General features: G+C 47.1%; 1 protein-coding gene across 2 annotated transcripts in view; it reads left to right on the top strand.

The window, feature by feature from the left end:
- The window catches only part of MGAT5B (alpha-1,6-mannosylglycoprotein 6-beta-N-acetylglucosaminyltransferase B), a 795,006-nt gene that overhangs the window by 558,227 nt on the left and 212,124 nt on the right, over positions 1-24,655 (top strand). For both annotated transcript variants that reach the window (XM_086930672.1, XM_086930673.1), the window contains exon 10: positions 4,221-4,354. In XM_086930672.1, coding sequence (XP_086786798.1) covers positions 4,221-4,354 — 134 coding nt within the window. The remainder of the gene's footprint in view (positions 1-4,220; positions 4,355-24,655) is intronic.

The following is a 24,655-nucleotide window of genomic DNA, read 5'->3' as shown; positions in this document are numbered from 1 at the left end:
GACGGCTGTTGTGGCCTTGGTGGTTATAGATGACCAGGTGGTTATCATATAGTCAGTGTTTGCCAGTTGGCTGAGGTTGTCGAGGTCAAAGGAGGTGGGCTGGGGTTCGAACTTGTTGCAGATGGTGGCGAAATAGAGAGGGTTTTGCAGAGTTCCTGGGAGGGGTGGATGCTATTTCCTAAAGCTGTTGGGTTGAAGAACTCCTTCAATATCTTGAAAAGCTCCTTAGTGTGGTTAACTGAAGTATTGTTGTGGGCGGAGATAGCAGCTTACTTGGTTTCTTTGATTCGGTAGTGGTAGTCGTTGAGGACTGACTTGTGAGTGGCTGTGGTGGAGGAGTCTCTATTGTTGCACCACAGCCTTTCTAGTCTGTAGCATTTACAGTGACACTTGGTGGATCTCAACTCTGGTGTGTACAAGCTGGCTTGTTCGGCGGGCTTGCTGGCTTAGAGCTGGTTTTAGGGGGGCGACTCTATTGGCACATTTGGTAATCCAGGTGGTGAAGTTCTGGACAGCCTGATAGAGGTCTCGTGATGTTTTAGGTTGAGAGGAGCTGAGGACGTGGGTCCATTGGGTCTTGTTTACTTAGCCCCAGCTGAGGTGGGGGAGGTTCTAGTTCTTGCTGCTGGTGTGCTGTGTGTCATCATTTGTGAAATGGACGATGGCGTGGTTGGTCCAGGTGACTTCTGTGGTGTGGGTGAATCTGATTCTGTCGCTGGAGGCGAAGATGGCATTGAGTGTGTGGCTAGCTTTGTGCACAGGTTCCGTGACTAGTTAGGTGAGGCCTATGTTATTGAGGTTGACGAGAAGGATGGTAGAGTTAGCATTGTTAGGGTAGTCAACATGGAAGTTGAGATCGCTGAGTAGGATGTAGTGGTGGGAGTCTACAGCCAGGGAGCAATGAGGCTGGAGATGGCATCGCAAAAAGCTGGTAAGGTAGTCATGGTTGCCACTTATCTAGGTCTCAGCATTGGCCTATAGTTGAAAGTCGAGGTGTTACATAACAGCATTGGACTATCGTCGGTGGTGGAGCAGTATGTATCCAAGCAAATTATCCATTCATCCCCAGTAGCTAAAGTAAAGAATTGAAGGCAGTGAGGATCTGTGAAGCAGAAATTACGGCAAAGCAGACCTGTGAAGGCGGTGGGAGAGCAGCACAGCGACCTGGGGTCAAGGGATAGTATTAAAAAAGAAAGAGATATGTGACCTTTGCCTGTGATAAATACAGATGAGATATGAGAGAGATCCGGTCTTAAATATAAGTGAAATGTGGGGCTCTGCATAATTAAATACACCTGATATATAGTATATGGAATTTTGTCACCCTGAAAGAGGTGTAGATTTGCCACTCCTTCTAAAGTAACAAGGCCAGATTTCCTTCTGGTTATTGGCATCCATTGGCAAAAATTACACAACAACTGATGATTGGTGTTGGAATTGGCCCTTTTTCAAGGGTCATCACCAAACTTTTTCCCCTTGTACTCCATATTTTACTGAATTAGTTTGGTTCACCTTAGGACTCTGCGCACTTTACCACTGCTAACTAGTGCTAACGTGCTTGTGCCTACTCCTTAAAAGATGTTAAGATTGCCTTATACCCAATTGGCATATTTAATTTACTTGTAAGTCCCTAGTAAAGTGGCACTATCTTTGCCCAGGACCTGTAAATTAAATGCTACTAGTGGACCTGCAGCTCTTATTGTGCCACCCACTTGAGTACCACTTTAAACATATCTCAGGCGTGCCATTGCAGTTGGTGTGTGTGCAGTTGTGAACTGCATTGTCAACCTTGCAAAGTAAACCCTTTTTTTAAGGCCCACATGTTTCTTTTTTAAACATAGTAGTCACTCCCAGAGTATGCCCTGGATAGCCATGAGAAAAGAATGAAATATATTTAAAAGGTTGGGCATGTACTTTTAAGTTTTACATGTCCTGGAAGTGAAACTTTTAAATAGACCTGCTCGCAGTTCGTGGAGTTTTGCTATGTGGAACTCCTCAAAGTTACAAAGAAACTCCATGAAGTTCTGCGAGTGGCGGAGTGCAGTGCAAACTGCAGTTTGTGCTGGTATTCCTGCTGCTCGGGTCGAAATTCTTCCCGAGCGGCAGCTCGCGCTCACTAACTTACCATTAGCGATCTCAAACTTAGCCATTTGCGATCGTGAACTTACCGTTTGCGATTGCAAGCGGGGAAAAACTGCTGCACATCGCAAAGCGGAGTTTTCTGTACTCCGCAAGCTCCGCGGAGTGCGGAGTGCAGAAAACTCCTCAAACTCCTCAAACTCCACAAACGGAGCGAAGTTCACCACCCAGGCCTACTTTTGAATTCATTTTTCACTACTGCAAGGACTGCCTCTCCCATAGGATATTATTGAAGTTGCCTTATTACAGTTTATAAGAATAATTTCCAACAGGAACAGGTAAACAGTTCATGTGTGGTGTCTCTGTAATTGTAATTTTAAAATTCTAACTTATGGTAAAGTTGGATTTCAAATTACAATTTTGAAACTGTCACTTTCAGAAATGTGCCATTTTCTTGCCTTAGCCAATTTGTGCCTGCAGCCTATCTATGTGTAACATTACTAGATGTGGGTGACATTTGGGCTTTGTGCATTCCAGAAAAACACAACGGGGAGCCTAGGTGTGACTGGATAGGCTGCCCTCTTTCTTGGGTTAAGAAGGACTGAACCTGCTTCTCTTGAACCCAGAGTAACTCCAAGGACTAATTATGTGTCTGACCTCATGGTCTGAAGCCCCAGGGACACAACAGGCTTCCAACACCCTTGCGCTTGTACCTGAACTCTGACATCTTTGAGTTAACGCTGCCAAGTGGTGCCATCCCAGTTCAGGACCCTTGGAAGTGGGCTTAGGGTGCTCTGCCTGCCTCTGTAGCTCCATTTCCTCTGCTGTGAGGTGCAACCCCAAGCAGAACCGACACATCTTCACTGCTGCGTGGATTGGACCCAATGCAAAGACCTGCATTGTCACTGCAGCCAATCGGAACCGCCAGTGCACAATGTATTCTGGGTTGAATGCCCTCACATTCCTCATGATGGAGATCTCAGCAACGACACCGGACTCCGCATCGTAGCCTCGCAGCTCTTAGGAACTGACGCATCGCCCTGACAACACACCACATCTTTGACACCATACTTCACATCTCAATTCCCGTCGATGGTATCCTCAATGATGAAGCAGGTCCTCGCACCGCAGCCACGCTGCAGCACTTCAGCTACACGGCGCATATTTGAAGTGAATGATAGCAATGCTCTGCAAACCAATATTTAAGGTACTTTGTAAATCAGGCTTAACTGGGTTCCTGTAGCAGGCTCAAACTCCATTGCGGTCAGCGTAACCTTGTGACTTTGTCCTGGTCTGGCCCAACCAAATACCCACAGTCAGCGCTTTGTGCTTTTTTGCACTTTTTTCACTGAAATCTTTAAAGTTGAATATCCTTGGTCCTACTAATTGTATTTTTGTGGTATTAAGGAAATCTCTTTTTTTATTTATCCCTGTATGGGATCCTTTTTGTGTGGTGTTTTTCACAGTAATGCTGTTTGAGGTGCTGGACAAATACTTTACACACTGCCTCTAAGTTAAGCCTGACTGCTCAGTGCCAAGCTACCTGGGGGTTGAGCAAGAACTGTGGTTGCAGTTTGATCACAGCTCAAACCCCAGTCAATCAACCCAATCCCTCACAATTGGCAAGACCTTGCACATCTATGACTTGAATGCACATGAAAGAACAAGGCTCTTTCCTTAGAAAGAGATCAAAAAATCCTGCTCGAGGATCACAACCGGCGCAAGTCAATCAGAGATCTGTTTTTACAAATGAAGATATCTATGCTGTGTCATCACCTGCAAGTGTGCGACTGGGGTTCGTGGGGGAAGAAACACGATGCTGGAGTTGAAGTGGCTCTTCTGCCATTGCTGACCGTCAAACTGTCCGTGTGCCCTCCACATTGTTGTGTGTCTAGTCCCCAGGCACTCGCTCGAGCGCTTTAAATTTAAAGCATTGCAGGAAGAGTGTTTGAGGTAAGTAGATGAGGTGTGGATGGATGAGAAAAGAGACAGGCAGTGCAATTCAAAGATTGTCTTCTATCGTAAACTTTGTTTATAGTTTGGGGTCCAATGCAGACCTCCAAACAGTGCTGCTTTGGGATATGGCTGCATTCGGCTTGACCATGTGTGCGCGCACCCACATTTCTTTCTTTCTTCTTTAGGTGCCATGTCCGTGTCGTGGACACTTTTGGGACAGAGCCGGCCTATAACCATGAGGAATACGCAACACTTCACGGGTTCAGGACCAACTGGGGCTACTGGAACTTGCACCCCCAGCAGTTCATGACTATGTTCCGTAAGTCAAACAACATGTGTCCGAATGAAGGGACATTCCGTCCTTCATCAGGACTTCATATCCCTTCGAGACCAAAGTGCCTGAGGTGTGTTTGAAAGTGTGAGTGATCTTATTTGTACTTGTTTGCAATGCTTCAGGCAGCTCAACGAAGGCTTGTGTATCTATGCGTGTGTGTGAGTGTCTGTGTGTGCCTAGGAATGCTCAAATTACAGAGTGTAAACACATCAGTATTTCAGTTCGGAATAAATGTAACAGTTTTACAATTACTCAAAAAAAGTCAACATTAATAATCAGTGGTAACTAAATAGTTAATCATTGAACAGCTTCCAAAAAAGTAAATGCTGCCATGAAGAAAGATTACATTTTATAAATGTTTTAATTATTACCAGTTATTGTACAAAGGTGGTGCTCTGCTGCTCAGCGCACTCACGGTGATAAGATATAAGAATATTAAAGACGTGTATCTGTAAGTAGGAGCAAAGGGCCAGAAAAGAGACAAACAATAGCATTGTGGTAAAACAAATTGTTCCTGTTTATGAAATATAGATTAGACAGAAACAACCTCCTGGTGTAACTGCCCCCAGTGTTGATGACGCTTCGACCCTTTTATGATTCTAAGGTCCTCACAGGGATCAAACAATATTCAGAACATAGGCATGAATATTTTATTGCTGAGTTTCACGCCTGCAAGGTCAAATTAAGGCTGAGACACTGGGTGAGGTGAGGTGCTCTTGGAACAACCAGCAAATGAAGTGAAAGAAAAGATATTAAAGCAAAATGCAGGATCGAGTCAGGGGCTCAGTTCTGAATACATAACATGGACTTCAAAGATGCCCGCAGTAATACTCAAAACAACATCCTCCACAAACATCCTGCGTCATGTGCTTTCTTCAAGACTATAAGGCACAGAGAATCAGCTTCAACAAATGCTAGGAATCCACAGACCTGTAAAAACAATAACAAAACAGAGATTCGCGTAAAAAGCTCTTGCAAGAGAACATTTAATGGGGCTAGAAAATATCGAGAAGAGCTTGTGAAAAATGATCTGACATGTAATACAAAGTCTTTCTGGAGGAAGGTAGCCCACAGCATTGTTAAGGTGCTAATAGTTATAAAGAACTTAAAAAACGCACACTCACCGGAAGGAGCTAACAGCTAAGAGAGGAGCTGAGATGCACTGGTTATAGCTATATCTCACAGTGCCCACAGGTATGGAAAGAAAACACATTCCCAGTGCACTTAGGTGCCCTGACAGCTTGGTCCTAATATTCTGAATGAAACACAGCCAACTCCCAGCCTGTATTCTTTTTGCTGTCATGACCATATTAAAAATCACAGCAATAAACTACCTGACATGTGTGTGGTAACTGCAAAATAAACCCAACAATCTGGTCAGTAACAGGCGGATCAGTCTGCTCGAAACAGAGTAAAGGGTTGTCATAAAAACCCTACTTAGCAACAACCATTAGCTTGAGGGACACAGCATCCTCCTACAAACCCAAGTGGGTCATATACCGTGCTCTGTTGTAGTAGATAAGACCATCACCCTAGGGCACATCCACTAAAGGCATGTCTCTAGGAAAAATGCATTGGTGCAGATTTCTGGACCCCCTTCACTCTATGATCATAGTGGTAGGTCAGTGCTTAGGGCAGAATGAATCGCCACCAAGGACCTCAGTAGCAATCAAACCATCAACATCAGCATTGATGCCCAGGGGCAACAACATGAGAAGAGTGGGACTGATGAAGGCATTAAACATGGGCACACATACACAGAGGTGCGTGCACACCCACACACATTCAAACCCAAACTCACACACACAGGACCGAGCCGGTCCGCACAGTGTCGGTTATACAGTCACACACCCACACACACAAACACATATCTTATTCTAGGAATTTTCGAGCAGGCAGAGACACTCATACATGCAGGTACACACTACAAACATACAACGAGGCAAACATACACACATATAGGTACACACACAGGGTTGCACACACACATCTTATTCTATGAAATATAATGTGAATAGACACTTGTACGTCGAGGTACGTGCATATACCTGCACAATCACGCACAAACACACACACTCACAGGTGTACACACACCTCTCTACTGCAGATTGCCAAGTAGACCGACAAATACACAACTATCAGCTGAGGATTAACAAGCAGACACATCTCAGTCTAGAAACTGTAAAACAGAGACACCCAAGCGGATCTTATAATAGGAATTATAATGAAGACAAATAGGCAGACACTCAGCCTGCTCTCCCCTTACATCTCGCTCCTGACTCCTGCCTCTCCTGTTGTTTAGTGCCCCCCTCTCTCTACCTCTTTTATTCTTGTGCCACTGCCTACCCTGTGCCTGCAGCAGGGGCAGTGCCAGCTCTCTGCCATCCCTTTAGCTCCCCCTTCCTTCGCAGGCATCACATGTTTGGCCTGGATGTCTTTGCCATGCCTTCCCTGCAGGGGCACTGCTGCTTTATGGCCATGCTGAGTTGAATTTGCTTCAGTATTTTACTGCCCTGCCTGGCAGATTTGGTAATTATGTTTTTGAACTGACTCAGGCAGTTTGTCCACATCTGGGAATATTCACTGGCGGGCTTTATGATTATTAGTTTAATTAATTTCCAATTGCTTGATGTTAATAAACACGTTAACACAATATATAGCAACTTATTAAAAAGCGTATGTAAATGTAACAACATTAGCAAGGCATGCTCGTTCATCTAGGTCAGGACCAATGTGTGCTGCAGTCAGTATTCACAGAGCATTGTGTGCACAATTAACTGTTAACAATTGACGTTTGTGCCTATTGCATGAACTGGTGGCCTGAGAGGCAGGTATCAAACACACACACACACACAAACGCACGCACGCACACAAACGCACATACGTTACTACGTCCTCCCTCCTTCTTTCACACCCACCAGTCTGTCTCTCTCACACGTGCTCTTTCTAAGACAAAAACGCTCTTTCTCTCACGCACACACACACCTTACCCTCTCCCCCTCCTGCTCTCACACTCACAAAGCACTCTCTCTAGTCTCTCCGTCTCACACAGACGCGCGCATACTTAACTCTGTTCCCCTACCTTCCAAACGCGTAAACACACTCTCTCTCTCTCTGTCTTTCTCTCTCTGTGTCTCTGGCCCGCTGGATCCTTTAGAGAAATGTGCACAAATTAGAAATAAGAAGACCTCTGTCACTGATACCTAAACACCAACGAGTGGAGAAGAACCCTTTGTAATCACGCCATGTTTACAGCTGTATGAACATTTGTTCAGAAAAGTGAACTTTCTTCAGGAGCCGATTGAGGTTTTTTACTGGTTTTTCCCTTTGCAGATAATTTTACCATTTCACAAATCCCCTGGGCTGTTTGAGATGTTGGCTTGTTTGACAGAGCTGGTATCATTCTGCTTTACAACTGTGACATGCTTGGATTTTCTGATAGTAGCAGTGGTTGTTATGCAGAGGCCTTCGGGGACAAAGCAGAGGCGGCCTTGGTCTGTAGGGAAATTAGGCATCTCCTATGCTAGGCCCAAACCAGTAGCGACAGAGTAGGGTAAGTCGCAAGTCAGCTTGTGCCTTGGAAAGGCTGGAAGGGCTCAAGCAAAGTCAGTCAAGTATCAGTTCTGTGCCTCTGAAGCGCATGTATGACTGGGGGAGAGTTAGTCAAATGTTCAAGTGGTTTGCAATGCTGGTAGGGTTTGGGAAGAGTTAATCACATGTAAAATTAGAAAAGGGATGGTAAGTTAGCATTTCTTTCACATGAAATGTGGGGCAGATAAGATGGTAGAAATGCCCACTTACAAGACAGGTCGTACTACAAAGAGGACGCAGGCTCACAGGCAATAGTGATGTGTTGAGAAAGCAAGAGATATGGTTCGACATCGGAGAAAATGACTAGGGCTCCTGTCCGCCACTACCACCAACAGACCCTTTTGGGGACCCCCACCCTCTGTATTCCACCTGAGAGGTCCACTGTCAGTTACCGCCAGCAGACCCTTCTGTGGACCCCCACCCTTCACACTCTGCATTCCACCTGAGAGGTCCACTCTGAGGTTTCAACCAGCAGACCCTTCTGTGGACCCCCCACCCTTCACCCATAGCATGCCACCAGCAGACCCTTCTGTGGACCCCCACCCTTCACACTCTGCATTCCACCTGAGAGGCCCACTCTGAGGTTTCAACCAGCAGACCCTTCTGTGGACCCCCCACCCTTCACCCATAGCATGCCACCAGCAGACCCTTCTGTGGACCCCCACCCTTCACACTCTGCATTCCACCAGCAGACCCTTCTGTGGACCCCCACCCTTCACACTCTGCATTCCACCAGCAGACCCTTCTGTGGACCCCCACCCTTCACACTCTGCATTCCACCTGAGACGTCCTCTCTGTAGTTACCACCAGCAGACACTTATATGGACCCCCACCCTTCACCCACTGCATTCCACCAGCAGACCCTTCTGTGGACCCCCACCCTTCACACTCTGCATTCCACCAGCAGACCCTTCTGTGGACCCCCACACTTCACCCTCTGCATTCCACCCGAGACGTGCTCTCTGCAGTTACCATCAGCAGACATTTCTGTGGACCCCACCACCATTCACCCTCTGCATTCCACCTGAGAGGTCCAAATTGCAGTTACCACCAGCAGACCCTTCTGTCGACCCCCACCCTTCACCTTCTGTATTCCACCTGAGAGGTTCATTCTGCAGTTACCACCAGCAGACGCTTCTGTGGACCCCCCACCCTTTACCCTCTGCATCCCACCTGTGAGGTCCAAATTGCAGTTACCACCAGCAGACGCTTCTGTGGACCCCCCACCCTTCACCCTCTGCATCCCACCTGTGAGGTCCAAATTGCAGTTACCACCAGCAGACGCTTCTGTGGACCCCCACCCTTCACCCTCTGCATCCCACCTGTGAGGTCCAAATTGCAGTTACCACCAGCAGACGCTTCTGTGGACCCCCCACCCTTCACCCTCTGCATTCCACCTGAGAGGTGCAAATTGCAGTTACCACCAGCAGACCCTTCTGGGGACCCCCACCCTTCACCCTCTGCATTCCACCTGTGAGGTCCAAATTGCAGTTACCACCAGCAGACGCTTCTGTGGACCCCCACCCTTCACCCTCTGCATTCCATCTGAGAGGTCCAAATTGCAGTTACCACCAGCAGACCCTTCTGTGGACCCCAACCCTTCACCTTTTGCATTCCACCTGAGAGGTCCAAATTGCAGTTACCACCAGCAGACCCTTCTGTGGACCCCCACCCTTCACCTGTTGCATTCCACCTGAGAGGTCCAAATTGCAGTTACCACCAGCAGACCCTTCTGTGGACCCCCACCCTTCACCCTCTGCATCCCACCTGTGAGGTCCAAATTGCAGTTACCACCAGCAGACCCTTCTGTGGACCCCCACCCTTCACCTTTTGCATTCCACCTGAGAGGTCCAAATTGCAGTTACCACCAGCAGACCCTTCTGTGGGCCCCCACCCTTCACCCTCTGCATCCCACCGGTGAGGTCCAAATTGCAGTTACCACCAGCAGACCCTTCTGTGGACCCCCACCCTTCACCCTCTGCATCCCACCTGTGAGGTCCAAATTGCAGTTACCACCAGTAGACCCTTCTGTGGACCCCCACCCTTCACCTTTTGCATTCCACCTGAGAGGTCCAAATTGCAGTTACCACCAGCAGACCCTTCTGTGGACCCCCACCCTTCACCCTCTGCATCCCACCTGTGAGGTCCAAATTGCAGTTACCACCAGCAGACGCTTCTGTGGACCCCCACCCTTCACCCTCTGCATTCCACCTGAGAGGTTCATTCTGCAGTTACCACCAGCAGACGCTTCTGTGGACCCCCCACCCTTCACCCTCTGCATTCCACCTGAGAGGTTCATTCTGCAGTTACCACCAGCAGACCCTTCTGTGGACCCCCACCCTTCACCCTCTGCATCCCACCTGTGAGGTCCAAATTGCAGTTACCACCAGCAGACGCTTCTGTGGACCCCCACCCTTCACCCTCTGCATTCCACCTGAGAGGTGCACTCTGCAGTTACCACCAGCAGACCCTTCTGTGGACCCCCCACCCTTCACCCTCTGCATTCCACCTGAGAGGTCGGCTCTGCAGGTACCACCAGCAGACCCTTCTGTGGACCCCCCACCCTTCACCCTCTGCATCCCACCTGTGAGGTCCAAATTGCAGTTACCACCAGCAGACCCTTCTGTGGACCCCCACCCTTCACCCTCTGCATTCCACCTGAGAGGTCCAAATTGCAGTTACCACCAGCAGACCCTTCTGTGGACCCCCACCCTTCACCCTCTGCATCCCACCTGAGAGGTCCAAATTGCAGGTACCACCAGCAGACCCTTCTGTGGACCCCCATCCTTCACCCTCTGCATCCCACCTGAGAGGTCCAAATTGCAGTTACCACCAGCAGACCCTTCTGTGGACCCCCCCACCCTTCACCCTCTGCATTCCACCTGAGAGGTCCAAATTGCAGGTACCACCAGCAGACGCTTCTGTGGACCCCCCACCCTTCACCCTCTGCATCCCACCTGTGAGGTCCAAATTGCAGTTACCACCAGCAGACCCTTCTGTGGACCCCCACCCTTCACCTTCTGTATTCCACCTGAGAGGTTCATTCTGCAGTTACCACCAGCAGACACTTCTGTGGACCCCCCACCCTTCACCCTCTGCATCCCACCTGTGAGGTCCAAATTGCAGTTACCACCAGCAGACCCTTCTGGGGACCCCCACCCTTCACCCTCTGCATTCCACCTGAGAGGTGCACTCTGCAGTTACCACCAGCAGACCCTTCTGTGGACCCCCACCCTTCACCCTCTGCATCCCACCTGTGAGGTCCAAATTGCAGTTACCACCAGCAGACCCTTCTGTGGACCCCCACCCTTCACCCTCTGCATTCCACCTGAGAGGTTCATTCTGCAGTTACCACCAGCAGACCCTTCTGTGGACCCCCACCCTTCACCCTCTGCATTCCATCTGAGAGGTCCAAATTGCAGTTACCACCAGCAGACCCTTCTGGGGACCCCCACCCTTCACCCTCTGCATTCCATCTGAGAGGTCCAAATTGCAGTTACCAGCAGCAGACCCTTCTGTGGACCCCCACCCTTCACCCTCTGCATCCCACCTGAGAGGTCCACTCTGCAGTTACCACCAGCAGACCCTTCTGTGGACCCCCACACTTCACCCTCTGCATCCCACCTGTGAGGTTCACTTTGCAGTTACCACCAGCTGACCCTTCTGTGGACCCCCAGACTTTAACTTCTGCATTCCAGCCGAGAGGTCCTCCCAGCAGTTACCACCAGCAGACCCGTCTGTGGACCCCCACCCTTCACCTTCTGCATTCCACCTGAGAGGTCCCCTCCGCAGTTACCACCAGCAGACCATTCTGTGGACCCCCACCCTTCACCCTCTGCAATCCACCTGTGAGGTCCACTCAGCAGTTACCACCAGCAGACCCATCTGTGGACCCCCCACCCTTCACCCTCTGCATTCCACCTGAGAGGTCCCCTCTGCAGTTACCACCACCAGCAGACCCTTCTGTGGACCCCCCCCCCCACCCTTCACCCTCTGCATTCCATCTGAGAATGCAGTTACCACATTCTTCCTTGACTTTTCGACAAATTGCTTTGAAGCGTGCATATATGGGTAGGCAAAGTTGCAAAGGTCTCCTCGCGTGTTGCTGAATCTGAACATTGTATACGTTCATGTCAAGCATTAGTCGTTGCTGCGAGAGAGCACTGCTAGAGTTGGTGGTGCAGGTGGACAGGCAGCGCCGCAATCCAGGGCTACGGATTTACCCCACGGTAGGATGTCCTACCGCAAAGGCCACATTGTTTCCATCTTGTATATGGACTTGGCGATCTACTCAGTAAAGTGGTATGTTTTAGCCTACTTGTGATATTTTAGATCACGTGTTACCTACTCTAGCATAACCTTGCAGCTCCTTTTGTCTTACTGGTTATAATTAGCTGTAATCGTTCATGTCCCTGTGTCCCCATAAAACAGTTCTTGCAAAATAGCGCTGAGTTCTGTGTGTTCTTTCTGAACACAATGCCAGCGGTCACCTCTCCAATTATATACAACATTGAGTAGACAATCGACCTGCTGTTACAAACTATTCTTTGACTCAAGGAGAGAAAACATGCACATTTCTAAAACAGTCCAGCGACATGACACAGTATAAGGTAGGTAATATTACGCTTTTGTTCGGATAAAATATCATCTTATTTTTTTTTGTTTTAATAAATTTTTATATATATATTATTTTTTTTTACCAGAACAAACGACCTGCCGCCACTGGCAACAGTCATGTCTAGGCAATTTACAACAATTAACACATCTCCCTGGTACAAATGGGGTGTTTGCCCTCATTGTCCATCAGCAGCTGACACGTGTGTTGACCGCTCCCTTTTCCCTCATACTTCCATTCTAGCAGACGGGTCTTCAGAGTTCTAGTTATTCCATCTTGCACCAAGATCATGTGAATAGAGTAGTAGGAGGCCTAGCTGTGATTTTTCTGATCTACATTCTCGGCGATGGTGAGCAGTTTTGAGCTAATGAACTTGGGGAAGGACTCATCTTTTCTATTAAGATAACGGAGATATTCTTCTTCTCTGGTCTCATGGTTTATAGACCACCGGTAAAACTGGGTAACTTTCTGGATACTGTGGCTTATATCATCAGCAGTGCCTCAATAAAATATTCCAACCTCACAGTCTTGGGGGACTTTAACATGCATATAGATGACATCAGTAACACAGCAGGTCAGGCTTTGATAACTACATTAAAGGATTTGCATTTCCCCCTAAGACCAATGGGCCCTACGCATGCCGGCGTTCACCACTTGGACCTCATCTTTTCCAACTGGGATTCACCTCACAGTCTTCCCCCTTTGCCATTGATCTGATCAAACCATGTGCGGATTCCATTTACATTTGTCCTTCAGGGTCCTAGCAGCTGCCATCCAGCAGCAGAAGATAAAACAAGGGCCTGGCATAAAATCACGGAACAGAAAAGGGGGTGGTGATGAACAGAGTGTCTGAATTAAGCAGACCACTCTTACCCAGTCCAAAGATCAGGGCTTGATCCATCACCGTTATTTATCTCACTGCACCATCCCAGCTCAGAACCTGGCTATATGCAAATCAGTCTGTCCCTGGCCCAGTGCATCATGGGAACAGGGCAGACTAAACTACCAAGCCAATTCTTCACCAGAAAGGAGACAAGCTACCGGGGACCGGTTTCTGGCATTTCAGCCTTCTTCGGCCCGGCTTGCTTGAATCCTGATGGTGCAGTGAGAAAGGGACTCATGTCTGAGTATACCCTGCCACACCTATAGTGGCCAAAAACGATTCAGAAAAGGGGGTGGTGATGAACAGAGTGTCTGAATTAAGCAGACCACTCTTACCCAGTCCAAAGATCAGGGCTTGATCCATCACCGTTATTTATCTCACTGCACCATCCCAGTTCAGAACCTGGCTATATGCAAATCAGTCTGTCCCTGGCCCAGTGCATCATGGGAACAGGGCAGACTAAACTACCAAGCCAATTCTTCACCAGAAAGGAGACAAGCTACCGGGGACCGGTTTCTGGCATTTCAGCCTTCTTCGGCCCGGCTTGCTTGAATCCTGATGGTGCAGTGGGAAAGGGACTCATGTCTGAGTATACCCTGCCACACCTATAGTGGCCAAAAACGATTCAGAAAAGGGGGTGGTGATGAACAGAGTGTCTGAATTAAACAGACCACTCTTACCCAGTCCAAGAAGATAAAACAAGGGCCTGGCATAAAATCACGGAAACCACTTTCAGACAGGCTGTTGACTCTCGTATGACACTGCCAAGGTTTACTGAGGTAGATCTGGACACACTTAGCAACAAGATTAAGGCAGCACTGAATAAGATTGCACCCTATAATAGATCCTTAGAGAAACATGCAACACTCCCGGCTACACGGTTTACTGGGGAGCTAAGGGAGGGCGAGCACAATTGTAAAATGCTCAAAAGAATCTGGAAGGCTAACTACAATGTCGATGACAAAGGGGCCTAAAAGTCCGCCCTGAAACTGTTCAGGAAAAAAATCTGGTCCTTACAAGCTATGAAATTTACTCTGTAGATATCCGAAGCTTCTAATGAACCCAGGGAGATCCTTAAAATAGTAAAAACATTCTTGGTGCCTAGTTCTTGTCATCAACATACCCCTCCTTCTCAGGCGCTATGTAACTCTCTAGCAGACTACCTTACTGATAAGATCCAGAACATTTACAGAAAATTTAAGCTGGTCTCTGAGTCTGCGAAGCCAGTTACAGTAGGCGTTTCCCCATTAAATGTTGCTTATCCCCTCTTCTCTTATGCCCCTCTTAGTGTGGATGAAACAGTGCAGCTCTTGGCCAGGTGAAACTTGGATTCAACTTTAGGTCCATGTCCTGCCTGTTTTTAAATAAAATCTGCAGTGGGGCCCCTCCACTGAGGTGGAGGGGCGTTGCCCCACCGCTCTCCGAGCAGAGCAAAGGAAAAATAAAATGATAATAACAGAATGTTACTATCATTTTATTTTGAAAATGGAGCTTGCAGCCAGGTTAGGGTGGGTGGTCCTCACATGACATCAGAGGGAGGAGGAGTGGTTGATACGCCATAAGTGTGCATGACCGTTTGGCCAGCTAAACCATCATACACACTTAGCATGTTCTCCATCGGGCTGTATTGCACAGCGTGGGTGGCAAACATGCACTGGCTCCCACTCCCTCTCTTAGAGCTGAACCACGCCGCTCAGACCAATCACAATGCTGCTGTCATGCTTGTGATTGGCTGGGGATACTGTGAACCCAGGGCTGCTGGGAGCCGGGAAAAACAGTGAGTATGGAGAAGAGGCCGTGGCTGGCGGCAGGTAAGTCTTCTTTTTCTTTTTTTTGAACTCTCCCCCGCCTGCACCCTCACCCCACTGCCACTGTTCCCTACCAGGCGCCTTTGAAAAACTGGGGCTGGAAATTAGCTCAAGGGTTATGGAGGTACTAAACTGTTCCCTGGCTTCAGCTTCAGTGTCTGCCGGATGGAAGAAGGCTCAGGTAGTCCCCCTGCTAAAGAAAGTTGGGGCTGACCAGTCAAACCCTCCTACTATAGGGCCATTACCCTGCTTCCAGTGTGTTCTCGAAAAACAGGCTAATAAGTAGATGTTGACCTATTTAAAGGAGAACAAACTATTACATCCTACGCAGTCTGGGTTTAGGCCAGGATTTGGGCACGAATTTCATCAGGATCAGGGCAATAAAGCACAGGTGGTACTATTAGATCTCTCTGCTGACACTCGTTGAGCCAGACATAGAAGAATCTACACTGGCTCTTGGTCGAGAAGAGAACTCTTTACAAGTCACTGCATATTACCTTCATGGCTCTAGTGTACTAAGAGACCCACTTTCCTTCACGCGTGTCTTAAGAATACACCCCCACACATGCACAGCACACTGTCTCAATAGGCATTCTGAAAATTCCAAGATCATCAGGGCTAGGAATGGAGGACACTCCTTTTACTTCCTGGAAGCCAAGGCTTAGAACACCTTACCATCGTCCAAGGACAGGATCCTACTGTGGACATATTTAAGAAAAAGCTAAAAACACATCTTTTGAACCTATAAGCCATTTAATATCTCTCCCAGCTCACATCCCTGGGATGCTCCTTAGACAAGACACTTTTATTCATTCATTTAAGATTGCTGGGCACCCCAAATCTTACCCCACTTTCCGAGGCACCCCAGCAACAGATATTTGAGGACATTTTCTTCCTCCCAAATGTGTAACATAAAAAATTTGGCCAAAGACCCAACTCTAGTGCTGATTACCTTTCCCATGCATTTCACAATTTCATTCTATAACACTGTATGTTGGGACACGCCCAAAGGATATAAAAAAAGGGAACCCACTTAAGCACATCCTGTCACACAAAGCTCAAAGTCACTCTTTCCAATTCTACATAGAATGACTCTAAAGTAATATGATCAATGGAGAACGCAGAGCTGTGTGAGACAGAAGCCAGATCGTATCACTCGGATACGCAGACGCTCAGAGCATCTTCCCATTTATTCTCCTCAAAATCCCCTACATCTGCTGCCCAATTAGCCTTTAGTTTAACCAGGTTGTCATGAGAGTTATTCGGTGCCAATTTAAAGATCAGCAGTGCTCACTTTGGTAGTGGATAAGTCAGTATCCAGTCCTCTTATGGAATAGACTCTGCTAACTCAGTCCCTTTTTTGAAATGTGACCCTAGTACTAGCCACACCCGTAGATATCTATATATTTCTGATTCTGCCAATTGATATTTAGATCAAATGCTTTACCATGGGATGACTGTCCTACCCAGGAACAAAAACTCAGCCTCTGCCAATGTTGGGCATTTACCTTGAACATCGCAAGCAGAGTATAAAAGTTCTGCTCCAAGAAAATCTGTTCATCTCTCGTCATATAAATACCAAGTTATTGAAGACCTTCCATCTCAATAGGCATCTGACACTCAACCAACAGCCTTAGAAGGTCATCAGTCACTAAGTACATAGTAGACTTTCCCCAGTTTATCCTATACCCAGAATACTTTCCCAAATCTTGAAATAGTTGTAGTATTCTAGAGATGGGCTTCTCTGGGTCTGCCACATAGAGCAGACAATAGTTTGTATATGAGGATATTTGCTCTTTCATGCATTGTTCTAACTCAAACCCCTTATCTGAGGATCCTCCCTAATACAGGCTATGAGAGGCTCTTGTGCCAGTCTCATAAACATGGAAGATAGGAGGCATCCCTTTCTGATAACCCGTCGTAGCTTGAGTGCCAGTGTAAAAATCATGGGTAATAGTGGGCATCACTGTGTGGTACCTCATCTTGCTTGAATTGACTGGAAGAAGCATCATTCCCCTTTACCCTGGTCAATGACTTCCCATGCAAGAGTTCTTTCTATTGTCTATTTTAGGCACAAATTCCAATCTTTCCAAGACTGCAAACCTATAAGCCCATTTCAGGGTGTCAAACACCTTAGAAGTGTCTAGTGGCAACAAAATCGGTTCCTGCACTTCCCCCATGTAACCCAGAACCCCATAAATTCATCTCAATTTGAGCTTTGTGCCACTACTTGGCATAAAGCCTGATTGATCTGGATGGACCATAGTTTATAAAACTCTCTTTAGCCTAGTCAGAGGGACTATGGCTAAGACTTTGGCTTCCACATTTCGCAGTGAGATTGGTCTGTACGAGTCGAATTCATCAGGTGGCTTGCCTTCTTTTACTACTGCTACTATAGTGCCAGTCTCTGATCATGCAGCAGCCCATGCTGACCTCTAACTCAAAGAAACATCTGGAGCATGTGTGTGGACAAAGTGGTGGCCATGCTTTCGTATAGCTCAATCAGTGGGCCGTTCGGCCGAAGCAACTTTCCCTTTTGTAATTCTATTATAGCCGTCCCTATTTCATCTGCTCCAATTTCAGCTTCTAAAGGTTGGTTGATAGCGAGAACTTGAGAAGCCTTTTTTATCCTCTGGGCTCTTTGTGGCTGTAGATATTGGACATATTCTTCTGCAATTTCAACATTTCTCCTAAATGGGGCCACCCAGTTTGGTTCTTAATCTCTAAGACCCAGTTCCTATTTTGCTCCCTTGGCCCCAGCCAGACCAAAAGGTTTCCTGATTTATTCTCCACTTTTTAAAGCCTGTGTTGGGAAGATAGAAAGGCAGCGCGAGTGCCATCTTTGTCAAGGTATTGTATTCTTGTTTCTTCAGTCGCAGCCGGTGGGTCAGTCTGCCTCCGCTCTCGAGAGGAGGTGGCATTTAATTTATAGGATCTCCATTCCCAGCTCTTCCAAATTTTCCCTCTTCTTTGTTTTCTCTCCTGCGAACAGTGATAATGCCTGCACAACAACAACTGTTTTGTAGGGCTCCCACAGCGTCACCTCAGAATGCCCTGCTCCTGATCTTTTTGAGAATAGTGCCTTATCCTCCAGTAAGGAGAGTGATTTGACATTTTTCCAGACTAGTTTTTTGAAAGTGCTATGGCCAAGTTGCGTGTCCCAGAGCTCCGAGAGTTTGGTAGCTTCCAATGCTGCGTGAAGATAAGTTCTTGCCTCAGAAGCATCCCTGCTTTGTATATCCTGCCATAGCAGAGAGTTTAGTGTATCTGAAGTGGCACTACCAAGTGTATGCAAGCAAATGATGTATGCCCGTTCCTGGCTAGTTCTTGCTTTTGCAGGCCAAATTCCAGTCTTATTTGAGCTGGAGATGTATAAGGCGGGAGCGGGAACATTGTTCTGTAAGCTTTAACCTGTATACTGTCCAGGTCTTTGGAGTCTCTTCCCCGCATAGCCTTGCTACCATAGGTAATCGAGGGAAGCAGCTTTGTTTTGATTACTTTCAAGAAAGGGGTCAGAGTCGGATCCATCAATTGAATTGCCAGGTTTTTCATCGTGAAAGCAATCAATGAACCTCTCCTTCATATTTCCTGCTTCTGGAGCATGAAAGTGCCTTCTTTGTCAAAGATGACTCCCAGATATTTGTACACGCCGGCAGGCTCAATTTTTAGACCGCTGAGAGACCAGCTCTTCTGTTGTTTTTGTTGCTGTTGATTGACATTGTGCGAGTTTTGCTGAGGTTTATTTTTAGGTTGTTTTCCATGGCGTATTTTTCCATTGCAATCAGAAGACGTTGAAGACCAATGTAGGTATGGCTAAGTAGCACTATGTCGTCTGCATTCAGAAGATTGCTCAGAGTGGGAGTAACAAGCGTCGAGCATTCTCGGCAGATCCTCCATGAAAGGTTCAACAGAATTGGTGCAAGCACACACCCTTGTTTAAGTCCTTTGGTAGTTCGTACTTTTGAGGACAGGTGTGTGCCGCTACCTAGTTTCACCTGCACCCAGGTTTACGTATGGAGAAGCATCAGCATGCGTAGGGTCGACTGCGGTAGACCCCATTGTGCCAGTTTCCCCCATCGATGTTATCGAATGCTGCGCTGAAGTCGATATAGCACAAGTGTAACTGGAGCTTGGAAGATTTTGCTGCGTCAATAATTAGTGAAATGGCGAAGATGTTTGTTGCTGTTCCAGTTTTTTTCCGAAAGCCAGTCGGATTGAGTGGTATAATCAGATTAGACTCAGCCCAAAGTACGATCTCCTCTAGTATGGTGCGGCAAAGTATTTTGCCTCGTTATCAAGAAGGGCTACTAAGCGGTAGTTGTTTGGGTCAGACTTGTCTCCTTTTTTGTATATAGGAACAATCATCAACCCCCTCCAGGATTCTGGGATTCTGTTTAGTAGCCTGATTTCTGCGAATAAAAGTTGCATGATGTCCGCCCACTATTTGTTCTTTACTTTGTAGAGGGCAGGTGGGATGCCATTTGGTCCCGGGGCACCTTCTTTCCTGCCTTTGGCTATCTGCTATTTGATTAAGGCTGTTTGCTGGATTCTCAAATTCTCTGGGAGGTGGATGTTTGTGCCTAAAAAGGGTTGACCCTGTGTTTCTAGTGTATGCGTTTCACGGTTTATCTCTACAATCTTACTGGTTTTCGTTGGAGCTCCTAGCTGCTCCGTGTGCTCATTGAAGTGGCTGGAGAGGTATTTAACCCGGGTCTCTTCAGTGATGTGAGATCCTATTTCTTTGTGCTGCGGGCCCATGATCCTATTCACTGTTTGCCAGAAGTGGTCACTGTTGTTGGTATTTGTATCGTAAAGGAGTTTAGCCCAGAGCTCATTTTTACCATCTCTCTTGAAGCTCCATTTTGTTTGTTTGAGCACTGCCCTATGATGTTTCAACTCTGCTCGTAGGCTAATGTTGTTAGGGGCTATTCTCAACTTCCGTAGCGTCAGGTTTACTGATCTTTTTAGCTTCTTTAGTTTTGCTCTCTGTTCCTTCTTTATATTGTTCTTGCTGCACTCTTTGCGAAGATTTTCTTTTAGATTGACAGTGACTGCAAGCTTTTTTAGCAGTGTAGCAGTGAAGTGATTCCAGTAGGTGATATGTCCGTCTGCAGTTGATTTTTGAGTATTGAAAAGTTGGAGTGCCGCTTTGGCATTGGCGGTCGAATTGACTGGTGTGCATTTGATCCTTTTTTGATTCAATGAGTAGATTGGCCACATAGTTGTATCTGGCCTGATTAGGTTCGGCGTGTTTGATGTTATTTGGTATTCCTGAGGGCGGTGGTCGCTGTCGTCCTTATCTCCCATTATGAACCCCGAGATGTTTGGGCTGGCAAAAGTATAGTCCAAAATGGAACTCGTTGTAGTCGAGTAAAAGGATTTTATTGGTGGAGAATCTGTCGAAAATCTTCCATTCAGTGCCCGAAGGTTTAGATGTTCTAGGTCGTGAAGAAAAAGGCTGTTGCGATGTATTTTCCTGTCTGGTGGGTTGCTTTGCGATGGTATATTATAAATTCTGTTTAGGGCCAGTGCTTCCTCTCCTTCTGACGAGCCAAATAGATCTTGATTTAGGTCCCCTGTCAGGAGGAAGAGTGGATTTTCCATCTGGGTAGTTTACTCAGCCAGTTGTTTAGAAATTTTGGATGAGTCTTTTGCTTTATTTTTTGGATGGACGTATGAGTTGATTATGCATACCCTCTCTTCTTTGTTCTCAAGGACAAGTCTTATTGTGACTGTTAATGTTGTGTTTGAAAATGAGTCCATAAGGGTTGCTGAAGCTATGGTTGTGGTAGAGACATAGGTGGCCAGTCCTCCTGAGTGGTGGCCGAATTTGCTAGTCCTTGCGGCTGGTGTGTCAAAGCATGTATAGCCCTTGATGTGCTGTGGGACCTTCAGCAAGGTTTCTTTAAGGGTTATTATATCATAGAGGGAGATGCAGTGCTGAAACTCTGGGTCATCCATTTTTGTGGTTAGACCGTTGATGTTCCAAGAGCAGATGCCCAGGGTTGTTGGCCTTCCCCCGCTGCCAGCTCTGTCTTGTACGGTGCGTCAGTCCTCCTCAGGGCGTATTATGATTGTGCGGGACAATGTTTCCCTTGTTGGAGCTTGGTATGATTCTGCTGCTGGTATTGGATGTAATTCCGGTCGATCCCAAGGGCTGCTTATCCTCCTTTTTAGTGAGCAATTTCACAGGGAATAGCATCATGTACTTCAGTTCCCTTTCCCTGAGCACTTTCTTCACATCATGAGAGCTACGCTCTTTCAGCGTTAAGGCTGGAAAAATTCTGATAGTTGCATTTTCAAATTGCAGATTATCTTGTAGTCCAGAAGCCTGTAGAATGATGTTCCTGTCACAGTGATTAAAGATTCGTGCTCTCATGCTTCTAGATTGCCTCCCTGGGAGTTGGGAAGGAATTGTAGTTCTATGAGCATTCTTTAATGGAAAGAATTTAGACAGGCCCTTTGGTTTTAAAGTCTGTACTATGACATCGTCCAAAAACAGTTCAGCACTAGGCCCTTCATCCCACTCAGGAGTCCCCACCACTTGTATTTTGCCAATATTTCTTACTTTTCTAGGGTTAGACCAGCCAAGGCCTTCTTGAGCTCTTAGCACCACTTCATAGGTCGAGAAGGGATTTCTCAGCATTTAGCCCTCTCTCGCTCCCATTTTTTTAGGTCTGCTCTGAGAAGGGGATCCTCAGTTGTCACTGATTCAATTTACGGTTCCAGCGAACACCTCAGGCCCGGATTTCTATGATTATGTCTTCCAAAGATGTGTCTGGTTTTGTAAGGGCCTCGTTTTGTCCATCCAGAGGTGGTTTCTCCCATGCCATCAAGGCTGTATCCATAGACACTCGCTGCACCAAATACTTATCCATTTTATTTTGTTGTATGCCTCTGCCCCGCCTTTCCTTTTGCCAGAATGTCCAGTGGGAGTGTGTGTGAAAGCATGGAAAGCTGTCCGACAATGTGGGCCACCTAGAAACAACCAAGGTGCCCTTAAATGGCGATCCTTTAAATCCTAGTAGGACGGAAGGGTAGTAATCACTGTTACCTTCCTGGGAGGTGTGGGTCGGCTAGGGAGGGTGGTTGGGCCTGCCGGTGCAAATTCCTCCTCCCTGCAGCCTTCCAGCATTCCCTCCTCCTACTCTCTTCTTGTGCTCCCCTTCTCCTTGGGGGTGCAACAACGACCTCCATGTGTCCTGCCACCAAGCTCATCAACATGCTGTGCCACCAACACTTACTTCAATGTGGCATTGTTTTATGTCGGCAGGAGTTCAGGCCAGGTATAAATGCATATCTAAGATTTTGGCAACGTGCCTCACTCTGTCATGTGGGCAGACTTCACCCCACACTATCTCCATGCCCCAAGGGGGCGCTCCATCACCCAGAGTTTCTGGGTTACCGATTCCTCTTCACCCTCTCCTCTAAAGTACTAAAGTAGGATGCTACACAGATCTTGTTGTCTAACCCATGAGGGACTCGCTGCTCCCAAGTTAGCCTTGGGATTTTAGCGCAGTACCGGGCCATCCCACTGTAGTCAACCCGCCCCCCCCCCCTCAACCCCCCCTGCAGCCCTGGAATCAATATTTTCAAGTGGCTCCACAAATGGCATGCCACACCCTGGGTTGTCACTACTTGTGCTGCCCCTGAGTCTCTCCTGGGCTTAGCACATCCGGTACAATATTGCTCGGCTCCTCCAATAGCGGGAGCCTCTTCGCTCCTCTGGGCGGCCCACCTAGTCGGCAGTTTTTTTTATTGCAGGCCTGCTCACAAGGAAGTGGGACTTCTCTGTCTCTGACACTACCCATTAATGCAGTAATGCCTCATCTTCTATGTCAGTTCAGTGCTCACGCACACACATGCTAAATGTACCACTATCACATACAGCTTTATTAATATGGAAATACCTCATCTTCAGCAATGTCAGTTCTATGCTCGCACACATATGCTCTTGTTAAGTATCACACACAGCTCTGTTGATACTGAAAAGCCTTATCTTCTTCTACTTCAGTTCTGTGCCCACGCACACACGCCCCTGTGGAATGTACTGCTATCACATGCAACTCTATTAATACAGAAGCACCTCCTGTTCTGCCAATCCAGTACTGTGAGCCTCATGGATCGCTATAAATACCCCTTACACTGACCTGCTTTACCTTCTGCTATTTCAGGACACCCCTTACCTTGCCCCCTTAGCTATTGCTTGCTAAGCTGTTTTAGAACCAGAATCTCCGTATGTTACGGCAAAAATATAGTCTGAAAGAAATATTGTGTTGTAAATATCATTAACAAGAATATTGCCCATTTGCAGTTAATTCTAGAAAGCCTACACACAATGAGATAATATTTTTGTAAACGATTTTTAGGACATGTTGGTGTTTACTGAGGTAAATGTGACTGTACACGTAAGTTTACTACTGAATTTGTCTTGCTTACAACAACCAAAAGGTAAATACATTCTTGCCAGGCAGAAGACCATTTTGGGGTAAGGAGATGTCCACTACGAGTTCTGCTCATCTGTAAATCCCACACAAAAGTTAGAAATACAGGGGTTCTGAGGTTGCTCTGAATTTTGGGGACAAACGCAAACAGCTATGTTTGTGGGCATTCGCGAATTCCCCAAATGCCACTTTCCAGTCACGATAGGTTTATATTGCTGGTGTAAATCTCTCTTCAGGGTGGGGTGAGGAATGAATCATCCCAGATTCAGTGTGGGTATCGGAAAGGAGTTTCTTCACTGGGCAAAATATTTCCAAGTAGAGAAAAAACACATATGCATTTTTACAGGGGTTCCTATTTTCCAAGTGCAGAGTTCTCTGCAATGGGGAATTCTGCACAGTGGGCGTGGGATCCCTAATGGAGTATCACATGATCTTCCCAGGGATCTGCATGGAAATCTGTGCAAGGTGTAGCTTTCTGTGCAGACTCCTGGGAATTCTTATGAATTCCAGAAGGAATTAAATCTACACTTGGACGTAGGTGTAACTCGACAACTCTAGATTTACTTCTTTCTTTGTGAATCGTCCCGATATGCAGTGGAGGCTGACACAGAAAGGGGCGGCAAGGGTGAGAGGGGTAAATAAGAAATTAAATCAAACGTACCTCCTGTCCACGTCGCCTCATCCTCATGGTGTCTTTCCAATCCTTCCTCCAGCCGGAACAGAAATGACCCAGGAAGCACTCAGGCTATTGTAATCCGATCACAAAACTGCAATGCAGCATTGTGATTGGTCTGAACTCTGTGGTTTGGTGCTCAGACAGGGATTGGGGGCCTGAGCATGTTCTCCAGCCACGACTGGCCAAAAATTCATGCGCGTGTAGGGAGTGAAAACTAATCCTCCCTTCTCCTGCTCGCTCAGCAGAGCAGCCCCACCCCGCCCCCCAAG

The sequence above is a fragment of the Lissotriton vulgaris genome, chromosome 7 (assembly GCF_964263255.1).
Source record: "Lissotriton vulgaris chromosome 7, aLisVul1.2, whole genome shotgun sequence".
Lineage (NCBI taxonomy): Eukaryota > Metazoa > Chordata > Amphibia > Caudata > Salamandridae > Lissotriton > Lissotriton vulgaris.
Note: the sequence above shows the minus strand (reverse complement) of the source record. Positions and strands in the feature narration are given on the sequence as shown.